The sequence below is a fragment of the Equus asinus genome, chromosome 10 (genome assembly GCF_041296235.1).
Source record: "Equus asinus isolate D_3611 breed Donkey chromosome 10, EquAss-T2T_v2, whole genome shotgun sequence".
Lineage (NCBI taxonomy): Eukaryota > Metazoa > Chordata > Mammalia > Perissodactyla > Equidae > Equus > Equus asinus.
In genome coordinates, this window is record NC_091799.1 from 53,490,671 (window position 1) to 53,510,970 (window position 20,300).

The 20,300-nt window shown below is 58.7% G+C and overlaps 1 protein-coding gene across 10 annotated transcripts in view; it reads left to right on the forward strand.

Annotated features, from left to right (window-relative positions):
* MYO9B (myosin IXB) overlaps positions 1–20,300 on the forward strand; it is an 84,977-nt gene that overhangs the window by 58,694 nt on the left and 5,983 nt on the right. For 4 of the 10 annotated variants that reach the window (XM_070519368.1, XM_070519360.1, XM_070519367.1 and 1 more), the window contains exons 15-34: positions 1,072–1,161; positions 2,475–2,588; positions 3,856–3,895; positions 4,899–5,021; positions 5,930–6,010; positions 7,751–7,861; positions 9,193–9,315; positions 10,513–10,662; positions 10,745–10,911; positions 11,615–12,535; positions 13,245–13,323; positions 13,502–13,626; positions 15,538–15,671; positions 15,892–16,082; positions 17,625–17,723; positions 17,819–17,992; positions 18,085–18,126; positions 18,344–18,455; positions 19,457–19,530; positions 20,061–20,253. In XM_070519368.1, coding sequence (XP_070375469.1) covers positions 1,072–1,161; positions 2,475–2,588; positions 3,856–3,895; positions 4,899–5,021; positions 5,930–6,010; positions 7,751–7,861; positions 9,193–9,315; positions 10,513–10,662; positions 10,745–10,911; positions 11,615–12,535; positions 13,245–13,323; positions 13,502–13,626; positions 15,538–15,671; positions 15,892–16,082; positions 17,625–17,723; positions 17,819–17,992; positions 18,085–18,126; positions 18,344–18,455; positions 19,457–19,530; positions 20,061–20,253 — 3,143 coding nt within the window. The remainder of the gene's footprint in view (positions 1–1,071; positions 1,162–2,474; positions 2,589–3,855; positions 3,896–4,898; positions 5,022–5,929; positions 6,011–7,750; positions 7,862–9,192; positions 9,316–10,512; positions 10,663–10,744; positions 10,912–11,614; positions 12,536–13,244; positions 13,324–13,501; positions 13,627–15,537; positions 15,672–15,891; positions 16,083–17,624; positions 17,724–17,818; positions 17,993–18,084; positions 18,127–18,343; positions 18,456–19,456; positions 19,531–20,060; positions 20,254–20,300) is intronic. The other 6 variants (XM_070519369.1, XM_070519363.1, XM_070519361.1 and 3 more) reach the window with 5 other exon arrangements.

Consider the following 20,300-nt stretch of genomic DNA (forward strand, 5'->3'; position numbering starts at 1 on the left):
AGATAGTGGCAGAAACCCTACCCCCTGAACCCAGGCTGGGGTTGACCCAATAAGGAACCCAGCAGCCGGTTGAACCAGAAAGACCCAGAGGCCAGTGGCATCTGTTGCCCCTTTTCTGCACACAGAAGGGCAGGCCTCGGTGTACCATCTGCCGTAGGGGGACGTGGGGCGGCTCAGTTTAGAAAGGTTCCTTTTAATGGCCAGTCTGTGTGGCCGTTGGCAGGGGCGCCCAGGGGCCGCCGCCATGCACAGTGACGGGCTTGATTTAAGAGCGCTTCCTGCACAGCCTGGCCCAAGTGTCCCAAAGCAGATCTGCTGAGTTACTTCACTCACAGCCAGCCACACGGACGCCTTGCCACACATGAGAGGGCACGGGTTGTTTCTTGACCACCTAGCAATGACCGAGGGCCCTCCACTTACTGTAGTGAGTGTAAAAGTGAGTGGGCACATGCTCCGAGAAAGGTTGGGTGAAAAAGGCCACAGTGGACAGACATGCAAGGCAATGACAAAGCCAGAGGTGGGACGCTTCTGGCAGCCTGAGAGAGCAGGCTGGCTGCATTGAGAAGGGACTAGTTGAGCCAGACAAGGCAGGCAGGGTGTGCCAGCAGCAGAGGCAGCATGTGCAAAGGCTCTGGGGCAGCCAAGTCCCTGATTTCTTTTTTAAGACTCAAAAATTCCCAAGGAGCAGGTTGCTAAATTTTCAAATGTGAAAAAGTCATTTTATTTTTGAGCCCTTTGTGATAAAAAACTTCCTGAAGAGCTTCATAAAAGTGTGCATGTGGAGGTAAAGTTAGTACTTAGGTAAGTGACCGTATGTCATTTGTCTGAAAGCACAGTGTGTCCTTTTCCTGCTTTTAAAAAGGTGTGTTTTTAAATCAGCTTTTTCACCCAAAAAAGAGTAAGACAAAAAAATACATCCCCCTATTTGCTTGTGGGGTTTTTTTTCTCTAAGACTAAAAGTGGCCTCTGACCTGCAGTGGCTGAAACGATGTCAGTCTCCCCAGGGCCTGGCCACAGGCAGTGGGTCCCACTCTGGGCACGCGTGTAGTTTATACAGATTCTCCCTTTCAGCTGTTCAATGCTAGATTTCTCATTTGACGGCTCTGAGGAGTTCGATATTAACGCTTTTGAGGACATCATTGCTTTCTATGAAAGCAAGAAGTAAGTAGAAGCGAGGCCTCGAACCCGAGACCAGGGAGGCACATGGAGAAGAGCCGTCATCCCAAGGGACTCAGCCCACATCCGGGCCAGGAGAGGGGCTCGTCGGGCTGTGGGCACTCTTGCTGGATCTGACTGGGTCAGGGGGTATGGGCCGAAGCCATGGGCCTCAGGGGAGCTCTGGCCGCTGCCCTGACCACTCAGGGTTGGAGGTGAAAGTGACCCTCTGTTGTCTTTGCTCTGTGCCTCCCTGGAGGGCGAGGGAGCAGCGGTAAGTGTGGCCATCGCGGCCCCGGGCTTAGTGCATGGAACACTGGTGAGGGGCTACCGGTCAGGGTCTCTCCAGGCCAACTGCCCAGAGCTTAAACATGTATTTGAAATAACTGGAATGAGGAATTTAACAAAAAACAGAACCTCCCACCTCATCCTGCAGTCATTGTTACCTCATTTCCAGAAGTTCTGTCAAAGATGTTTGTCCTCCGGCTGTGCTTCATGCATATCCATTTTCAGAGGTTTTGATTATTGTCTCTAAGCCAGTCTCATGCTCATGCCTTGGTGCCAAAGTTTGGGCCTATAATGTACCCTCAGGCCTGAACCCACAGCGGTTGAACAGAACGAAGCTCATAAGGTTGAATTTTTTAGGGTAAAGACCTTTAACTGGGGTTTCTCCCCCTCGGCATGATGCCAGTCACTCTCTTGGGGGACCATCCTGTGCACTGTGGGGGATTGAGCAGCATCCTGGTCTCCACCCACCAGATGCCAGTAGCACCCCCCACGCCCCCGCGAGACGACCACAGATGTCTCCAGACATCAGCAAACCTCCCCCGGGGGGCGGCATTGCACACAGAACCGCCGTGTGAACCCCATTCCTTCCTCCCAAGGCCTTTCTTGAAGCAGACAAGGAGGTTGACATGTGACCACAGAATCATCAAGAGAAACTAATCTGCTGCTGCCCACAGAGGCCCTCCGGTCTTCTCTTTTCGGTAGCCTCTTGATGCTTTTTACAGATTCCAAAAGGCTCTTCAACGAGAGGCCTTTGTCAGTGGTCCAAGATGCCATGTGGCAGAATCCATGCAGCCTGAAGTGAAGCGGCCTGCGCCCCAGAGGAGGGGGAACCTCCTTTGCGGGGACAGTGGCTCCTGGCCGAACCCCCTTAGTGCAGGCAGGAGAGGCAGCAGCGTGCATGCTCCCCGTGCTGCATGTTTTGGCTCCAGTGGCCTGGGGATGGTCCCGACTGTGCTGGGGACCCCAGGGTGGCGGGCCCACTGCTCTAACTCCGTCTTCTCTCTGTCACTGCGCCCCACCCCCACCCCCAGCGATTTGCATGACCAAATCATCAGGACCATCAAAGGATTGCCCTGGCAGGGTGAGGACCCCCGTAGGCTTCTCCAGTCCCTCAGTCGGCTCCAGAAACCCCGCACCTTCATCCTGTGAGTGCTCCCGAGGCTGTGGGCGTCCCCCACAAGTGCAGCGAGCCCCTCTGCGCTCCCAGGGCCTGCCGCTTGGGCTCCCTGTGATGCTAAGTCAGCCACCACAGATGCTGCGCTGTCCTGTGGTTCCTTCTCACACCAGCCACCGCTAAATGGTCCTCATAACGCTCCCGCCCGGTGTCCTCCCCAGCTCCCTGGGGCCTAGCGCAGCCTCGCAGGAACGCGCCTCCCACGGAGCATCTCATTTTCTGCCTCAAATGTGCAGAGCAAGGCTTGCTTGCCCACCTCTTTGCCACTATGGGCTTCTAAAGAAGCCGGTGGAAGTCGGCCGTGTGGTTCTGCACGCCTCCACGCAAGTCGTGGCCCTGTTTTCTGTGGCATGACATGGTAGGAAGGGCCCAGGAGCCACACAAACTCGGCGGCGGGCTCCCTGCCACCAACTCACCATGTGGCCTGAGGTGTCCGCCTGCAAGGCAGGGGTGGACAACCTTCACACCCACAGCACCAGGTGGCCGCGGCCTCAGCTCAGCCGCGAGAGGGAAGCTTGTGCCCACGACGGGGCCGGTCTTGAGATTTCTTTTTGTTGTGCCTTATTCTCCCCACGGGGATTAAGCTGAAACCTGACACACTTGCAGATCTGTGGGGCACCATTTCCTCAGCTGGTCCTAAAAACAAGCCAAGCTGCGATTTTTTAAAAAATTTTCTCTTGTCTGCAAGATTCCATGAAGTGTCTGAGAAGTTGGGGGCCGCTCCGTCCCTCAGCCAAAGGTCTGCTTTCGTTTTTCACTTTCTCGGCAGTGCGAGTCCAAACGGCGCTCCTACCCAGGCCTCATTTCAGTTCTTTGCAGGGCACACCCTGCCCTGCCCACCAGGGGTCCAGAAGCAGCTCCTAATAGAGCTGGGACAGCTGGTAGGCATCAGGACCGTGCAGGTCCCTGGAAGCTCCAGTTGGGGCGTCCCACTGTCGTTTTGTGGGATCCATCAGCTCCCCGTGGCCTCCCCACACGGACGCACATTCTGCCCTACCATAGGGTACCAGCGCCCCTGCTCCCGGACGCCTGGGGTCCCCCACCCAGGCCCACGCAGCGGCATGGGCACCCCGAGGCGCCTGCCGAGCGGCCGCGGGTCCTGGGGCAGCGCGCTGCGCTTGCGCTTCTCACCGGCTCTGCGCTCGCTCGTCTAACCCGCCAGGCGTGGCTTGCTGAACTAACCAGATCCAGACGCCGTGGGCCTTCTGTTCACAAAACCGTTTTTAATATTTTGACAGGAAAAATAAAGGTATCAAACAAAAGCAGATCATCCCAAAGGTAAACACACACAACACTGTCTCTTGCCGCCTGGCTCTGCCCGTCTTGAGAGCGCCTGGCTCAAGGCATCTTCCAGAAAATGGGTGGGGGGCAGGGGGAGTGCTTTTAACTTCTCTGGCTTCTTCAGTTCCTTCCTTTTCTTCTCCTTCCCCTCCAAAAAAGTGTCTCCTGTTGAAATGATTTGGAGCTGTCTTTGTTTGGGTGTCCTAGAAGCAGAGCCTGAGACGAGGGTATTGGCGCAGGTGGTGGGTAGGGGGCACTCCCAGGAGAAGGAGGGTGGGAGGTGCTGGGGGCAGGGAAGGCTGAGCAAGGAGGTGGGCTCAGCCTGACCCCATGGGACCAGGAGCATGAACAGCACTTCAGAGCTCATCCTGCCCAGAGGCAAAGGGGCCCTCCTGTTGGACACCCACATCAGAGTCTAGCCACAGGCCACCTCCAGAGGGCAGGATGGGACACAGCACCTCTGGGCGTCCAGGGAAAGGAGGCCCTGCAACCAGGGTAGTCCCACCAGGAAGGGGGCAGCCCGTTGTCACTGGCAGCCAAGACCCTGGCCACCGGCCTCTGGTGGAGTGCACCTGGCACTCTGTCTGGTCTCCACGTACAGCGTGCAGACAGAGGACAAGGTTTTCAGAAGAGTAAGAGCAGCCTTGCGGTCTGGCCAGGAGATGGGACAGTGCAGGTCCCTCTCACCACCTGCTAGTAAGGATTGGCGTGTGTGGGAGGACACCCGAGTAAACTCACGCAGAAGCACGTGGGTGGCCCTCCCTGAGCTATGCAGAGGGCAGGCCGTGCGCCACAGCCCTTGGCTTCCGGGCAGAAGAGGCTGTAATTAGTCGTCCTGGAGCCCGGCTCCGTCCCAGGGTCATCCCTGCCGCCCACCAGGCCCGCCTGCCACCTGGCACTCCTGAGGGGGCGTAGTCCTGGCTCGAGGGCCGTGTGCCGTGGCTCCCTGTGCCTGTTGGGGCCTGGGGAGGGCAGGCCAGACCCTGTGCGTCTGTCCTAGAATCTGCTGGACTCCAAGTCCCTGAAGCTCATCATCAGCATGACCCTGCACGACCGCACCACCAAGTCGCTGCTGCACCTGCACAAGAAGAAGAAGCCGCCCAGCATCAGCGCCCAGTTCCAGGTGGGCGGCCACAGAGCTGGGAGCCATGCCACACCCAGCCTGCCACTCGCCTGGCGCGGCCGGGGTAACCCAGCACGGGGAGCTGGTCGTCATCCTCAGGGTTCCCAACCTTGACGCTGCTTGACACGGGCTGGATCATTCTCGGGGGCGGGGCCGTCCTGTGCATTATGGGACACCGAACAGCATCCCTGGCCTCCACCCACCTGATGCCAGTAGCATCCTCCAGTCATGACAACCAAAGATGTCTCTAGTCGTTGTCACATGCCCTTGGAGGGGCAGAATCACCCATGGTTTAGAACCACTGCGTTAAAAGGAGCACAAGTTAGCTTGTTAGTTAACATGACTGCTGGGCTGTGTCCTTGGGTCATGGTTCCCTTTTTTCCCTGGCTGCAAGGAAGCTCAGGGATGCCTCTGTTTTTTAGGGGGTCCAGTGGATGCTGACCCTCACCATTAGTTTTGTTGTTCCTTCCCTCTTTCCTCAATCTGAGTCTCGTGTTCCCACCTCGGCTTTTTTGTGATTACCTCATGTGGGAACTCCCACAAATCCTTTTTGGAAACAGCAGGCCAGAGACCGAAATCCCCACATGCTTGGTCCCTGCTGAGGCTGATGCGTGTTTTAAGTCCCTGGAAGGAGTTCATTTAATCCTACCCCCTCCCACCTTCCCCCTGAGACAAAGACAAGAGCTGGGTGGCCCTGGGAAGATGGTGGTTCCCAGCTGCAAGGACCCTGCAGCCCCCTTGGGGGCTCCCAGGGGTAGCGCAGCCTTTGGTCAGAACATCCAGCTGCAACCTCCCATGTCCTGCATCAGCATGTACACCCCCCGCTGACCCCAGCAGGAACTGGGTCCCCTCCCACGGAGCAGCACGCCCCTGGGGTCCCAGCTCAGTGTCCTCTCTCTCTTCCCCAGACATCCCTCAGCAAGCTCCTGGAGGCGCTGGGGAAGGCGGAACCCTTCTTCATCCGCTGCATCCGCTCCAACGCCGAGAAGGTGAGGGCTCCGCATCTTGGGAAGGTGAAGGCCAGGGTCTGGCGGCTCAGCAGGGGGTGCTCCTGCCTCAGCCTTGGGGTGGGGGCGCCAGGAGAGGCCTCAGGGAACCAAGTGTCTACACCAGTTCCGGGAGCTGTAAACAGCATGCCGTAGCCGCCCAGGCCTGGAGGGGGGTCAGCAGGAAGCAGCGAGGGCAGCCTGGTGGCCAAGAGCAGGGACGTCATCTGGAATGTGGAGCGTTCCCAGAGAAGGTTTGCAAGAAGAGGGACAGATCGGGCGTGCTCCTCAGATACATCCCAATGTGGCCAGTGCAGAGAATGTACCAGAAGAGAGGGGCAGAGGTTGTGTAGCAGGAACACAGAGCCCGCTGCTCATCCAGAAGTTTCTAGAAAAGACTCTTGGAGCACAAAGGGGCAGTTCTCACTGCTGGGCTTCCTTTGCCCCAAGGGTCCACTGGCCATTCCATCCCCTCAGGGACTTTGGGGGGACTGCTCTGGATCTGGGCTCCCTCCCGGGGGGAGTAGACACCTGGGCAGGTGCCTCCTGGCTGCTCTGTCCGCCCACCTGTCCCCATCTCTGCGTTCCCCACTTCCTGGGCTCTCTCCTGCTCCTGGGAGGCTCTGCTAACATCCAGAGCCTGGCTTCTCCCTGCGAGGACTGCAGCTTCCGTCTTCCCAGACAAGGACCCAGAACCATGCCCTCTCTCCTGTTCCCAGTGCCCACTGGTGTCTCAGAGATTCTCTGAGTTCTCCCATTGGGATTCTTACTTCAGTTTTGGGCAACTCAAGAAATGCTCCATCAACACCTGCTCTGGACAGGGGCCATGCCACTAGATTGTTCTTTGCCGTGGGGACCATCCTGTACACTGGAGAGTGTTGAGCAGCATCCCTGGTTTCCAAGAGCCCACCAGATGCCAGAAGCACCCCCTGCCCAGTCATGACAACCGTCCTTTCATGCCCTTCCGTCCCCTCCATCCACTTAAAATAACGTCCACCAGCATGGAGGCCGGGCCCCTCAGCTCCAGGCTTGAAGCCCACTGAGGCAGGTCGTTTCCAGCCCCTCCAGCGGCGAGCATCTCTGTGTCCCTGTCAGCCCTTCGGCTTCCCCCTCCTCCTCTGGGCCTTCATCAGCTGTTCCCTGCCCTCCTCCCTCTGCCCATTCCCTCCTCAGCCCTCAGCCCAGGATCCCCTCTCTTGTGACACCTCCCACAGGGGCCTGGGCAGTGTCCGGCCCGTCCACGTGTGCATCTGGCCCCCATGCAGCGCCATGTGCTCCTCCTGCCGAGTCCCCAGCAGTTTCCCCAGAGCCTGGCACAGAGCACGAGCTCAGCGTAGGTTTGGGTTGAGGTCCTTAGAAAATGACTCTTTGCAGCAAATTATCTTAAATTAGGCAGTAAGGCGTGGCATCTGTCTCCCAGATGCCAGGGAGCAGAGCAGATCAGCTGCCAAGTTTTCTAGAAGAGATGAATGCCTCAAGCACTGCTGCTGAGCGGCCCCATCTCTTTATTCCAAAGACTGTCTGGAGTGAGGAAAGACAAACGGATCCCCAGGGGCCCACAGCTGCCGTGCTGGGGACATTCCCAGACCAGTCGCACCTGGACTGTGTCTGTATCTTGAAGCCCGTGATAGAGCAGTCCCATAGGAATTGGCACCTCGCCCCACAGCTCCCTGTCCCCGGCCACCAACCAGCTCAGGCGTCTGCCTGGGGACACCTACCCTGACCACTCACATCCCATTTCAGAAAGAGCTATGTTTCGACGACGAGCTGGTGCTGCAGCAGCTGCGCTACACGGGCATGCTGGAGACTGTACGGATCCGGAGGTCTGGCTACAGCGCCAAGTACACGTTTCAGGTACGGCACACACACACATTCACATGCGTGGCTGCCCGTGACGCCGGCCGCTTCCCTGTCCCAGGGAGAGCACTTCTCTGCGATGTGAACCCGGCAGGTTACTTTACACCAGGGCTTCTCCCCGCCAGCACTGTTGGCATTTGCCGGATCATTTTCTGGTGTGGGAGGCCAGTTTCCTTGGAGAGGTGGCTGAGCCCAGCCAAGCCTTGAAGGGTACGGAGGTGTTTAGCCAGGCCAGGAAGAGGGAATCGCACCAGCGGATCCCCATGCAGCTCTGCCCTTCACTGAGCATCTTAAAAAGCGATGGGCGCTTTTATACCCAGCTCTTTTATTCTGGCAACCAGCAGTGGCAGGGCCGGTTCTTCTCTCTTTCCCCTGTACAGAAACTAAGGCCCAGGGAGGTGATGACTTCAGAGAGGGCTCCCTGGGCTTCGTACAAACACGGAGGATCATTGGTAACCTCAATTCAGTGAAGATCAAATTGCGAGAGCAGCTTCTCAACCACAGCACCACTGACACTTGGGGCAGGTCACCCTCTGTGGGGGGCCGTCCTGGGCACTGCAGGGTGTGGAGCAGCATCCCTGGCCTCCACCCACTCGATGCCAGGAGCATCCCACCCCTGAGTTGTGACAACCAAAAATGTCTCAACATCACTGAACCTCCCCAGGGGTCAGCCTGGCCTGGGTTGAGAACCCTGCTTCATGCCATGAGCCTGCACCACCCGTGTGGTGCCTGAGTGAGCTCTGGGCCTGAAGCCAGAGGTGGCGGCTCCTGGTCCGCATTCAGGCTTTACCCACCTGGCTCTAGGGACTTGGCTTCATCAGGGCATGCCTCTCTTTTCTTGTCCACCCGCTGGAAATAAGGGCTTCCTGATCCTGTATAAATAGGAAAGGCAAAATTACAGAAAAGGGAAAACATGCTCATGTGTGTTACTAATGCTTGGCTCTTAAAATTTGAAATAATTTACTTACAAAGTGCATCTCTCCAGCTGTGATGCAGCCCTTTAACGAGCTGTAGACTCCCAGGGGTGGCCCCGCCTCCCCCCGCCAACTCCCAGGGGCAGCCACCCCCCAACAGTGCCAGCACCCACAGCGCTCGACAGCCCCTCGCTGACTGACTGAAGGCCCCAGTCCTCTGTGTCTGCGAGGCTCTTTCTTAAGCTTTAGGCCGTTTCAGAAGGTCTGAGATTTTAGATTTGTCGATCCCGTTCACGTCGAGCCAAGTTTTGGCTTTGCAAACTCGGCTTGACCTGGGAACTGCTGGAACCCTGTCTCCTTGGTGGTGGTGGAAACGCTCACTCGTCTTCTCCTTTCTTGGCCCTAATCACCCAGGATTTCATCGAGCAGTTCCAGGTGCTGCTGCCCAAGAACGCCCAGCCGTGCAGAGAGGTCATCTCCGCCCTGCTGGAGAAGATGAACGTAGACAAGAGGAGCTACCAGATCGGGAAGACCAAGGTCAGCATTCCCACCTCGGGGCGGCCGCACAGCCATGCCCCACCCTCCACTGCACACACGGTCCTCCAGGGCCACGCGGTGAAAAGGAAGGGGCTCTGCTGAGGAAGTGCGTCTCTTGGGGCCCAGCACAGTGTCTCCCTGGGAGGCAGAGGTGCACACCCAAGGGGCGGGGCTTGGGCAGCAGGCCTGTTTACCATTTTCTCCTGGGTGGGCTCGGGACGATCACAGCACACCACAGTGCTCGGGGCCGGTCAGCACCCTCCGCCATGGCACCACGGTGCTTGGGGCTGGTCCACACCCTGCGCCACGGCCCCATGGTGCTCGGAGCCGGTCAGCACCCTCTGCAGTGCCTGGAGAAGGGCTCCTTTGCTCGCCTTCCCTGCAGAAACCACCTCGCGCCTCTCCGTGTGTGTCGGTTGCTTCTTGTCAGGGTGCTGCCTGCTGTCCTTGTCTAGCAAGTGCCAGGGACACCTCCCCATTGGGACTTCGCCTGCTGTGAAAAATCCCCTCGTGGTTCCCCAGCAAGTTAATCACAGAGTCACCAGGTGACCCAGCAATTCTGCATCTAGGTATCGACCCAAAAGAACTGAAAACCAGTGTGCAAACTAAACCTTATATACACATGTGCTCAGCAGCACTAGTCACAATCGCCAAAAGGTAGGAACAGCCCAAACGTCCGTCATCAGATGATGGATGAACAAAGTGTGGTCTGTCTGTACAATGGACTAGTACTCAGCCGTTAAAAGGGAAGAGGCTACAACAGGGATGAAGCTCGAAAACCTCATGCTAAGTGAGAGAAGCCAGACACAGAAGGCCACATAGTGTGTGATCCCTTTTATGTGAAATGTCCAGAACAGGCAAATCCACAGAGACAGAAGCAGATTGGTGATTGCCAGGGGCTGGGGAGGGACTGGTCATGAGGATGGGGGTCTCCTTTTGGGGTGACAGGAATGTCCTGGAGCTAGATAGATAGGTTGTGCAACATTGTGAATGTGCTAAAACCCACTGAAGTCTTTACTTTAAATAGTGAATTCCACATCATGTGAATTCTGTCTCGGTACATTTAGAAAAACTCCCCCGGGTCAGGTCAGGGAGCACACAAGCTTGGTCTCCCTCGCTCCCGCGGTGGACTGTGCAGACCACCCAGGCACAGGGCTTCCAGGGCCACGCTGACCAACCTGTGCCCACACCCACCAGGTTTTCCTGAAGGAGACAGAGAGGCAGGCCCTGCAGGAGACGCTGCACCGTGAGGTCGTACGGAAGATCCTGCTCCTGCAGAGCTGGTTCCGGATGGTGCTGGAACGCCGGCACTTCCTGCAGATGAGGCGGGCGGCCATCACCATTCAGGTGCCGGGTGGGCCCCACCGGCCAGGCGGAGGGCGGCTGGGAGGGTGCACACCTGGCCCCTGAACACCCACTTCACCTGCAGGCCTGCTGGCGGTCCTACCGTGTCCGGCGGGCGCTGGAGAGAACACAGGCGGCTGTGTGCCTCCAGGCCGCGTGGAGGGGCTACCAGCGGCGGATGGCCTACCGGCGCCACAGACAGAGCATCATCCGCCTGCAGAGCCTCTGCCGGGGACACCTTCAGCGCAAGAGGTGAGCAGAGCAGGGCCCCTGCCTGCTCCCCCAGAACATTCTGGAAGCCAGGAAGTTCACTCACTCTGTAGCTGCCTGAGATACCGTCCATCTGGCAGAGCTGTCAGATTGTCATTCTGGATGCAGGGAGGCTGGAGAGAGGCTGGTGGGAACCCAGCCGTCTGGCCACCTGGGACCACAGGGAGATGTACCAGGGCTGGTGGATGGCTCTCACTGGCAAAGCCTCATGGCGCCATTGCTGCACTCGGTCTCTGCCGGGGACCCCCGCTGCACCTGCCCACTCCAGGCCAGTCAGCGAGCACCTGGATTCAGAGGTGGAGGCTTCAGACCACCAGGACCAGCCTGCAGCAGGCTCCCTCCCCCTGCGCTCATGCACGGGGAGCTCAGGGACCCCAAGGGCATTCAGGGATTTATTAACAGATCGTTCTCATCTAATCAGCCAGGCCAACCCAGGACAGAGGTGACTATGATGACAAGGGGCCATCCTCTGTACCCACTTCCTGGCTGAGGAGCTTCCTTCTTTCTGGAAGCATCTCCGAGCACCAGGGTCACACCACTCGGTAGAGGCAGAGCCCAGCCCCTAGCCCGAGGGCAGCACAGAGGTCCCACCAGGACGTAGCTCAGAGGTCCCCATGCCCTGGGGGATTCTGGAGGCCGTGTGCCTGTTGGTTCCTGAACCCTCCCCTTTTCTCTCCTCACACAGCTTCAGCCAGATGGTTGCGGAGAAGCAGAAGGCAGAGGAGAGGGAGAGGGAAGCGCAGCGAGCCACAGGGGACGAGATCTCCGAGGGCGAGCCAGGCCAGGCGGCCGGGCAGGAGCTGGGGGCTGAGCAGAGCCTGGAACTGACGGAGGACAATGAGCATTTGGCAATGCAGCCCGAGGTGTGTCCAAGCGACCAGCCCCCGGCGCAGAGGTCCCACTCCGAGAAGGAGGTCCCGAGCCCAGAGAAGGCTCTCCTACCCCAGAAAAATGCTGCTGAAAGTCATGAGAAAGTGCCCAGCAGCCGGGAGAAGCGTGAGTCACGGCGGCAGAGAGGGCTGGAGCACGTGAAGCTCCAGAACAGACACATCCAGTCCTGTAGGGAAGAGAATGCCCTCAGAGAACCTTCCGCAAGGGCTGTCTTGGAGCAAGAGGAGAGCGTCCCTGAAGACAAAAAGGAAAGCAGAGAAGATGAAACGCCTTCAGACGCGGGGTTGGAGGTGGAGAACGCTTCTCCTCAAAAGCAGCCTGAAGAGCCACTGCAGGCCATGCTAGCCAGCCAGGTCTCGAGGGAAGCCGTGGAGGCATTCCAGAGTGGGAGCCCAAGGCCCAGCCACATGGAACGGCCCACCAGCCTGGCCCTGGACAGCAGGGTCAGTGCACCAGCCCCCAGCACCACCCCTGAGACCCCCAAGGACAAAAGCAAGCCAGTGGGTGGCCTGAGGACGCAAGACAGACCCGAGAGCCCGGGAGGCTCCACCCAGATCCAGCGGTACCGGGACTCGGACTCCGAGCGGCTGGCCACTGCCGTGGAGCTGTGGCGGGGCAAGAAGCTGGTGGCCGCCAGTTCCAGCGCCATGCTGAGCCAGTCCCTGGACCTCAGCGAGCGGCACCGGGCAGTCGGGGCCCCTCTCACGCCCACAGAGTAAGTCCCGCACCCTCATTTGTCCGAGCACCATGAGTGCCAGGCCCAGGTGGGTGGGCAGGGTGGGGGATGCACAGCCAGAGGCCCAGCAGCAGGACCAGGGCAGCACCATGCAACCCCAAAGCAGTGAGCAGCTCCAGGCCAAGAGCTGGCCCCAGGTGTGTGGCAGCCCCGAGGGGGGCAGGCGAAAGTAAAGATGAGGCACCTGCCCAGGGCCACCCAACTGGGGCCTGGCCAGGAGCCTAAGCCACAGGAGCTGTGTTCACAGAGAAAGCCCCAGGCCTGGGGGCAGTGGCCCCTCAGGTCAAGGTCCCCGCTCCCTGGCCCTCCTGGGCCTCAGTTCCTCAACGAATGGGACTGATGGCACTCACCCGGGGGTCAGGGCAGAAGCCGCCTCACCCTCAGTTGGGTAAACCCCCAAGTGACCCCCAATCTCCAGATCTCCATCCCAGAGGCCTGCGCGGCCAAAGGAGAGAGGAGTCAGAGGAGGACGCAGACCTTCTGCCAGGGCAGGCTTTCCCAGCCTCGGCCGCGGACCCCCGGAGCCGGCTCATCTCTGGGATGGGGCCATCCACGCACTGTGGGGTGCAGAGCAGCACCCCTGGCCTCTGCCCACTACATGCCAGGAGTACCTTCTCAGGTCACGACAACCTAAAGTGTCTCCTAACTTGTGTTTGTTGATACAAGCCACATTTCTGTCATCTCACAGGGAGAGGCGCATTTCCTTATCTGCTAGCGACGTCTCCAAGCTCCTCCCGTCCCCGTCCCCGTCCCCGTCCAAGACTCAGGTAAAGCTTCAGCTGCAGCTTTCGCCCCTCAGGTCCCAGCCCACCGCTGGCCTGGCCACCCCAGCTCTGTCCTAAGGACAGCTTAGGAGGAAAGACGTCCCCAAGATGCAGGGATCCCTGCCTTCCCTCCCACGAGGCCTGCCTGCCTTTGCTCATGGAACAGCCTGCTCTCTTGCAGCCTTCTCCGGAAACGGTGGATGGGGAGCCGAGCACAAAGAGGCCAGCAGTCCAGAAGAAGAAGTCGGGTGACACTTCCTCTGGCGCAGATTTGGGGCTGTCCCCAGGCTCCCAGACCGACTCCAAGTAAGTGCCGGGTTTGGGAGAGCACTCTGGCCACCAGAGGACAGACAGGGTCCCTGCCGAGGCCTCCAGCCTCTGAGCAGTCTGGTCTCCTAAACCGACGGGCTAGACGATGCGCGGTCAGGCAGGAGTCTTCTCCTTAGCAGCTTCGGGAGGAGAGCGCGCGTGGAGCCCAGATTGTGGCCGCGTTGGGGTGAAAGGATTCCTGCTGAAGCCTAGAGCCGATCTTGGTCACTTCTTCTGGGTCCACAGACGGCTAACGTTTTAGTTTTTATGGAATCAGAACCAGCTCCCAGCTCCCCCATCCCTCCCTCTGGAACCCCTCCTGGGTCCTCAGATAGAAAAAACTGGGCCAGGGCCAGCCCAGTGGTGTAGCAGTTAAGCTCGCACATTCTGCTTCGGCGGCCCGGGGTTCGCCAGTTCGAATCCCAGGTGCGGACATGGCACCGCTCGGCAAGCCATGCTGTGGCAGGCGTCCCACGTATAAAGTAGAGGAAGATGGGCACGGATGTGAGCTCAGGGCCAGTCTTCCTCAACAAAAAGAGGAGGATTGGCAGCAGATGTTAGCTCAGGGCTAATCTTCCTCATAAAAAAAAAAGAGAGAGAAGAAAAAAGAAAAAACTGGGCCAGGGCTCTATCCCCAGAAAGCCCCTGCCAGAGTGCTCTGGGTAGTTCCAGCTCAGAGCAGAGGGGATGGGCTGTGGCACAGGGGAGCTCTGATCTGAAAGCAGGAACGGGAGGCTGAGGTGGGTATAGAACAGGCTTGTGGCGGGGGTGGAGAGCCCCCCACGGCAGGGGGACCCCACCACCAAAACAAAGCACCTCAAACCAGGTGGCTTCAAACAGCAGGAATTTCTCTCACAGCCTGGAGGCCAGAAGTCCAAAATCAAGGTGTCGCAGGGCCGCGCTCCCTCCAGAGGCTCCAGGGGAGGGTCCGTCCTGCCTCGCCCAGCTTCTGGGGGCCCAGGCGTCCCTTGGCTTGTGGCTGCATTACTCCAATCTCTGCCTCTGTCTTCGAATGACGTTCTTCTCTCTTCTGCGTTGTCTTTTTCTCTTACAAGGACACTTGTCATTGGATTGTGGCCCGTCTGGGTAATCCGGGATGATCTCGTCTGGAGATCCTTCACTTCGTGTCTTAGTCCATTCAGGCTGCTGTAACAAAACCCCATAGATCAAGCGGCTTAAACAACATTTACTTCTCACGGTTCTGGAGGCTGGAAGCCCAAGATCAAGGCGCCAGCAGATTCAGTATCTGGTGGGGCCACTCCTGGTTCACAGACGGCATCTTCTCACTGTGTCCTCACATGACCGAAGAGGCCAGGGAGATCTCTAGGCTCCCTTTTATAAGGGCACTAATCCCATCATGGCTCCATTCTCACGACCTAATTCACCTCCCACCGCCCCCCCTCAACACTTTCACTTTGGGGGTTGGACGTCAGCATATGAATTTGGCAGGACACACACATTCAGATCCATAGCATTTAATCACATCTGCAAAGACCCTTTTCCCAAATAAGGTCAGGCTCACAGGCCCTGAGGGTTAGCACAGGGACACTCCTTTTTAGGGGCCACCATTCAGCTCACCACACCCCCAGTAGCCACAGTGCATGATTTGGCATTTATTCTTCCTGATGTTTTTCCTAACCTGTGCCTGTAAAAACATGTGAGGGGGCAGGGGGGAGTTTTATTCACTTTCTAATACAAAAATGGGGTCACACTTCTGCCTAGCATCTAGCATTTTCACCTGACTCCCCTGTCATTCACACAAATCGACCATGTTTTTAGTAGCATCCCTTTCCACTGATAACCAAGAAAGGGGCCATTTCTCTCTACAGTAAGATGATCCTTTTTTCAGCCTTACATCCATTTTCATTTTCTGAGGTTTTAAATGGAGCCTGTCACTTTCTCCTACAGATCTACATTTAAGAGACTTTTCCTGCCTAAGAACAAGGATAAAAAATATAGCCTAGAGGGCGTGGAGGAGACAGAGAGCTCAGTAGCTGGGAACGTCGTGCTGGAAGCTGCCACCATGAAGAAGAATCTAGAAGGTTGGTCACCCACAGCCTCAGCACCGGGGGGGCCCCCAGGCATGTGGATGGTCCCCAGGTCGGGCCTCGGGCACAGGGCTTCAGGGCTGGTCCCGGCCCCCCAGGGCGCTCTATAGCTGTGGAACCCCAGCGTGCCGTGGTGTGGGGTCCTGGCTCTCAAGGGGCTGATGAGTGTCCTCCCCAGAACCCGCCCTTGCCACTCGCTCCTTCTCCCCTCCAGCCCCCTCCAGCCACCAGCACCGCCACGCCACCGGCGAGAAGCCTGCCAAGGAGCCAGGAGGCAAAGGGAAGAAGAACAGAAACCTCAAGATCGGCAAAATCACAGTGTCAGAGAAGTGGCGGGAGTCGGTGTTCCGCAAAATCACTAACGCCAACGAGCTCAAGTACCTGGATGAGTTCCTGCTCAACAAGGTGAGCCGGCCACGGGTACACGGGAGGAGGGTGCACTTGCAGGGTCGGACCCAGGCCTCCCCAGAAGGGGCCTCATCACCAGCAGAGTTTTTCAAGCTGCCACACAGTAGCCCTTAGTGGGCCGATGCAGGAACTTTCAACAGAAAGTCCAGGTGCAGAGTTTCAACACACAGAAAGTTCCAGAAACCAGCCACTTATTCCTAAGTTTGGCATCAGCTTGTTTTCTCGAAACCCAGCCTGGGCTCACGTGAGACCATTTGGAGCCTCATTTATCTCGCTCAGTGTGAACCTTTACATTTCATGCAGGATGTCAGTGGGTCTTATTATGGGGGCTGCACAGCACTTGTGGAACCATGATACATCCAAAGCATCTGATTCTGGGACGTTCTAGTCCCAAGGGCCTCCTGCGAGGGGTTGTGGTCCGTGTGGGGGTCATCTAGAGCATGTGTGTGCATACGTGCATGCCTGGGTCCAGCACCCAGCAGGTGCGTTTTGTCCTGTGGTCCCCACCCTGGAAGGTTGAAATCCGTGGTGAGCAGCTCGTGTGTTGTTTCACAGTGCCCCTTGGGCAGCTGCACCACTTTCTTGCACACACGAGGAAGTGGGAACACTGGCATCCAGAATGACCATCCGTGCAGGGCACTGCACACACCGTGTCCCACCAGGCTGTCCTTGGGTCCTGCGGCCTTCCCTTGTCCTACCACTCAGCCACACCTGGCCATGAACTTCCTACAGATATGTGTCACTTAATAACGGGGACACGTTCTGAGAAACGCATCCTGAGGCAATCCTGTTGTGTGAGCATCATAGCATGTACTTAGGCAAACTTAGCAGGTGTAGCCCACCGCACGCCTAGGCTCCGTGGTGCTGATCTTACAGGACTACCGTCATCTGTGCCGTCCATTGGTGGTCGAAACGTCGTAATACGCCGCACGACTTTTTTTTATTTGGAGGACGCTTTTACAAAAGGCACTTGGTCCGAGGCAGACACCGATTGAGCGCTTAGTGTGCAGCGGCAGTGAATAAGCCGTGGCCTGTGCTTGGGGTGTTTACAGCCCAGCTGCAGGTGATCTCCCGGCAGACGGGGGTATCCGGGGGCTCTGCAGCAGGGCAGTGGGCTTTCGGGGAGACTGAGGGGCCAGGGGGCCCTGTGAAGGGCAGGGGCATCAGGAAATGAGCAGGCTGTTTGAGGCAGCCCTGGTCCAGAAGCGAGGCTGGGCACCGAGCACCTGTAAGACAGCAGGAAGGGCCCCAGCGAAACCAGCAGGTCTCAATGGGGCAAGCCTGCCCCATGGAACACTCATCCTCACACCTAGGGAGTGCTGCCAGCATCCAGCGGCTCGAGGCCAGGGGCGCCGCTCCACACCCCACAGTGAGCACTCCAGCCACAGATGCCGGTGGCTTTAACCTGGGCTGACGGGATCAGAGAGACCGGGACTGGCTGGAGGGCCCGGCTATTCTCCTGCAAGCCTGGGGGAGCCAGGGAAGGGCCTGGGACGGGGCAGAGCAGTGGGGTCAGCGCAGCTCTCCCTCCCTCTCCAGATAAACGACCTCCGTTCCCAGAAGACTCCCATCGAGAGCTTATTCATCGAGGCCACCGAGAAGTTCAGGAGCAACCTCAAAACCATGTACTCCGTCCCCGTACGTGGACTCCCAGCCCCGGGAGGGCCCCCACGGCGAGCCCCTGGGCGCCCCCGTCAGTCCGTCCCGTGGGGTCACACCTTGCATCCCCACAGAACGGGAAGATCCACGTTGGCTACAAGGACCTGATGGAGAACTACCAGATCGTCGTGAGCAACCTGGCGGCCGAGCGTGGGGAGAAGGACCCCAACCTGGTCCTCAACCTCTTCCAGTCGCTGCTTGACGAGTTCACGCGTGGGTACACCAAGAACGACTTCGAGCCACCCAAGGTGGGTGCTGCCCCTCCACAGAGGGCAGGGCTGGCTGAGGGCTGGGGTGCTCCCAGGGGCCCACGCGGACCTCACCTGTGTGCTCCTCTCAGCAGAGCAAAGCCCAGAAGAAGAAGCGGAAGCAGGAACGTGCTGTGAGTATGTGTGTGCACGTGCGTGTGTGAGTGTGCGCACACATGAGCATAGGTACAAGTGTCTGTGGGGGCGTCTTCCCGCTGCCCAGCCTAAGGAACCCTAGTCATGAATGAGCAGGTTGTCTGAGCTGCTACAGGCAGCGTCCACACTGGGCAGCCCATGGCGACCCCATGGGGGTGTGCCCCCGCCGCTCAGCACCGCCTCCGTGGCCCCCAGGTCCAGCAGCACAACGGGCACGTGTTCGCCAGCTACCAGGTGAGCATCCCGCAGTCGTGCGAGCAGTGCCTCTCCTACATCTGGCTCATGGACAAGGCCCTGCTCTGTAGTGGTGAGTGTCCCCGACCCCCAACACCCCCGGCGTCACCCACCATGCCCCATGACTCCACTACCACACCCCCAACCCCCAACCATGTCCCTGACCCTTCACTGTGTACCAGGGCCTTCACCCCAGCCTCAGGGCAGATCTTTCTGGAACACTGCCCAGCCCCATCTCACCCACTAAGACCCCCATCGTCAGCCTGGGGCAGAGCCCAGTTCTTCGCTGGCCCTGAGCGCCACCCCCTGCAGCCTCCCCACCATACCCCCATCCAGGCAGGTCAGAGGTCCCACCTCCAGGTCTTTGCACACGCTGCTCCCGCTGCCTGGGTCGACAGTGAGTCCAGCTATCCCCACAGGGGGCTCTGAGAGACAAGGCGCAGCTCAGGATGACCAGGCTGGCCCTCACTCAGGTAGCCAGGAGGTGACCAAGCCAGGACCAGAGCCCAGTCGGCCCCTGGAGGCCCAGCAGGGTCAAGTGGGCCTCTAGCACTTGTATTTTCTTGACAAAACCAGCAGGGCCTGGCTCCCTTTTCGCCCCAGGGTCTCCTTTCCCCATGGCCCTGTGTGAGCTGCGGTCCAGCACCCCTATCCGTCATAAATACTGGGCACTTGGCGCTGTCCTGAGACAAGGACATCTGGATACTCCTCCTTTCTGTCATAGCTGATTTCCTCTCTGTGCGTGACATCAGCTGATAGTTGGAGGCTTGCTATTGTTGGGAGAAACAAAAGTAATGTCACTTGTGCCACTGTAATTGGCTGAGTCCCCAGGGCCACCACCTGGCAGGACTGAGGCCCAGGCCCCCCAAACCCCTGCTGCTTGTCCTGATGGTCAGGCTGGCTCTGAGGCCACTGACGGTCTCCAGTTATGGACACCTGCCCACGCGGCTTCCTCACCAGGGAACCAGGGCAGAGATCCATATAGTGTGAGTTTAGAAGCTAGTCGGCAGGCCCCCAGCCACTGGGACCTGGGGCCTCTGCCACACCATCTGTGACCCCCCCATGACCTCCTAGTGTGCAAGATGACCTGCCACAAGAAGTGCGTGCACAAGATCCAGACCTACTGCTCTTACACATGCGGGAGGAAGGTGAGCCCACTGTGGCCAGGAACTTTCCAGAATGACACTGTCAGTCCAGGGCCGGGTGCCTGGGGGAGGCCATCCTGAGAGGTGTGGAGGAGAGGGGGTGCTTGACGTGAGGTCAGGGAATGGCGTCAGGCAGGAGCAAGGAGCTGATGTGGGGGGAGCCCTCCTGCAGCAGAGCACCCCGGCCCTGTCAGAGGCCGCAAGGTCCCCCGAGGCAGGAGCTGGCCTCCGTGTGCCTCTGAGACTCCTGGCCCTGCTCCTCCCTCCTCCCAGTGGAAGCCAGGCCCCTGACTCTGCACAGGATGGAGGTGGGGTCCCGAGCACTGGGGCTGCGGCAGGAGCCAGGGTCGGCTGCTCCAAAGGGGCCACAGGTGCTCCACATAGGGGGCCCAATGTCCATCGAGCTGCCGGAGCCCCCAGCAGCCTGCAAGGGGGAACAAGGGACAAGGAGGGATGGAGCCCACAGAGGAGATACAAGGGGCAGCCAGGGAGGACAACTAGCCTGGGCCTGACTGCCACCCCTGGCCTTGCAGAGCGAGCCAGGTGCCGAGCCGGGCCACTTCGGCGTGTGTGTGGACAGTCTGACCAGCGACAAGGCCTCAGTGCCCATTGTGCTGGAGAAGCTTCTGGAACATGTGGAGATGCATGGCCTGTACACCGAGGGCCTCTACCGCAAGTCTGGTGCTGCCAACCGCACACGGGAGCTCCGGCAGGCGCTACAGACAGGTGGGTGCTGTGGGAGGTCGGGCCTGCAGACAGGTAGGTGTTGAGGG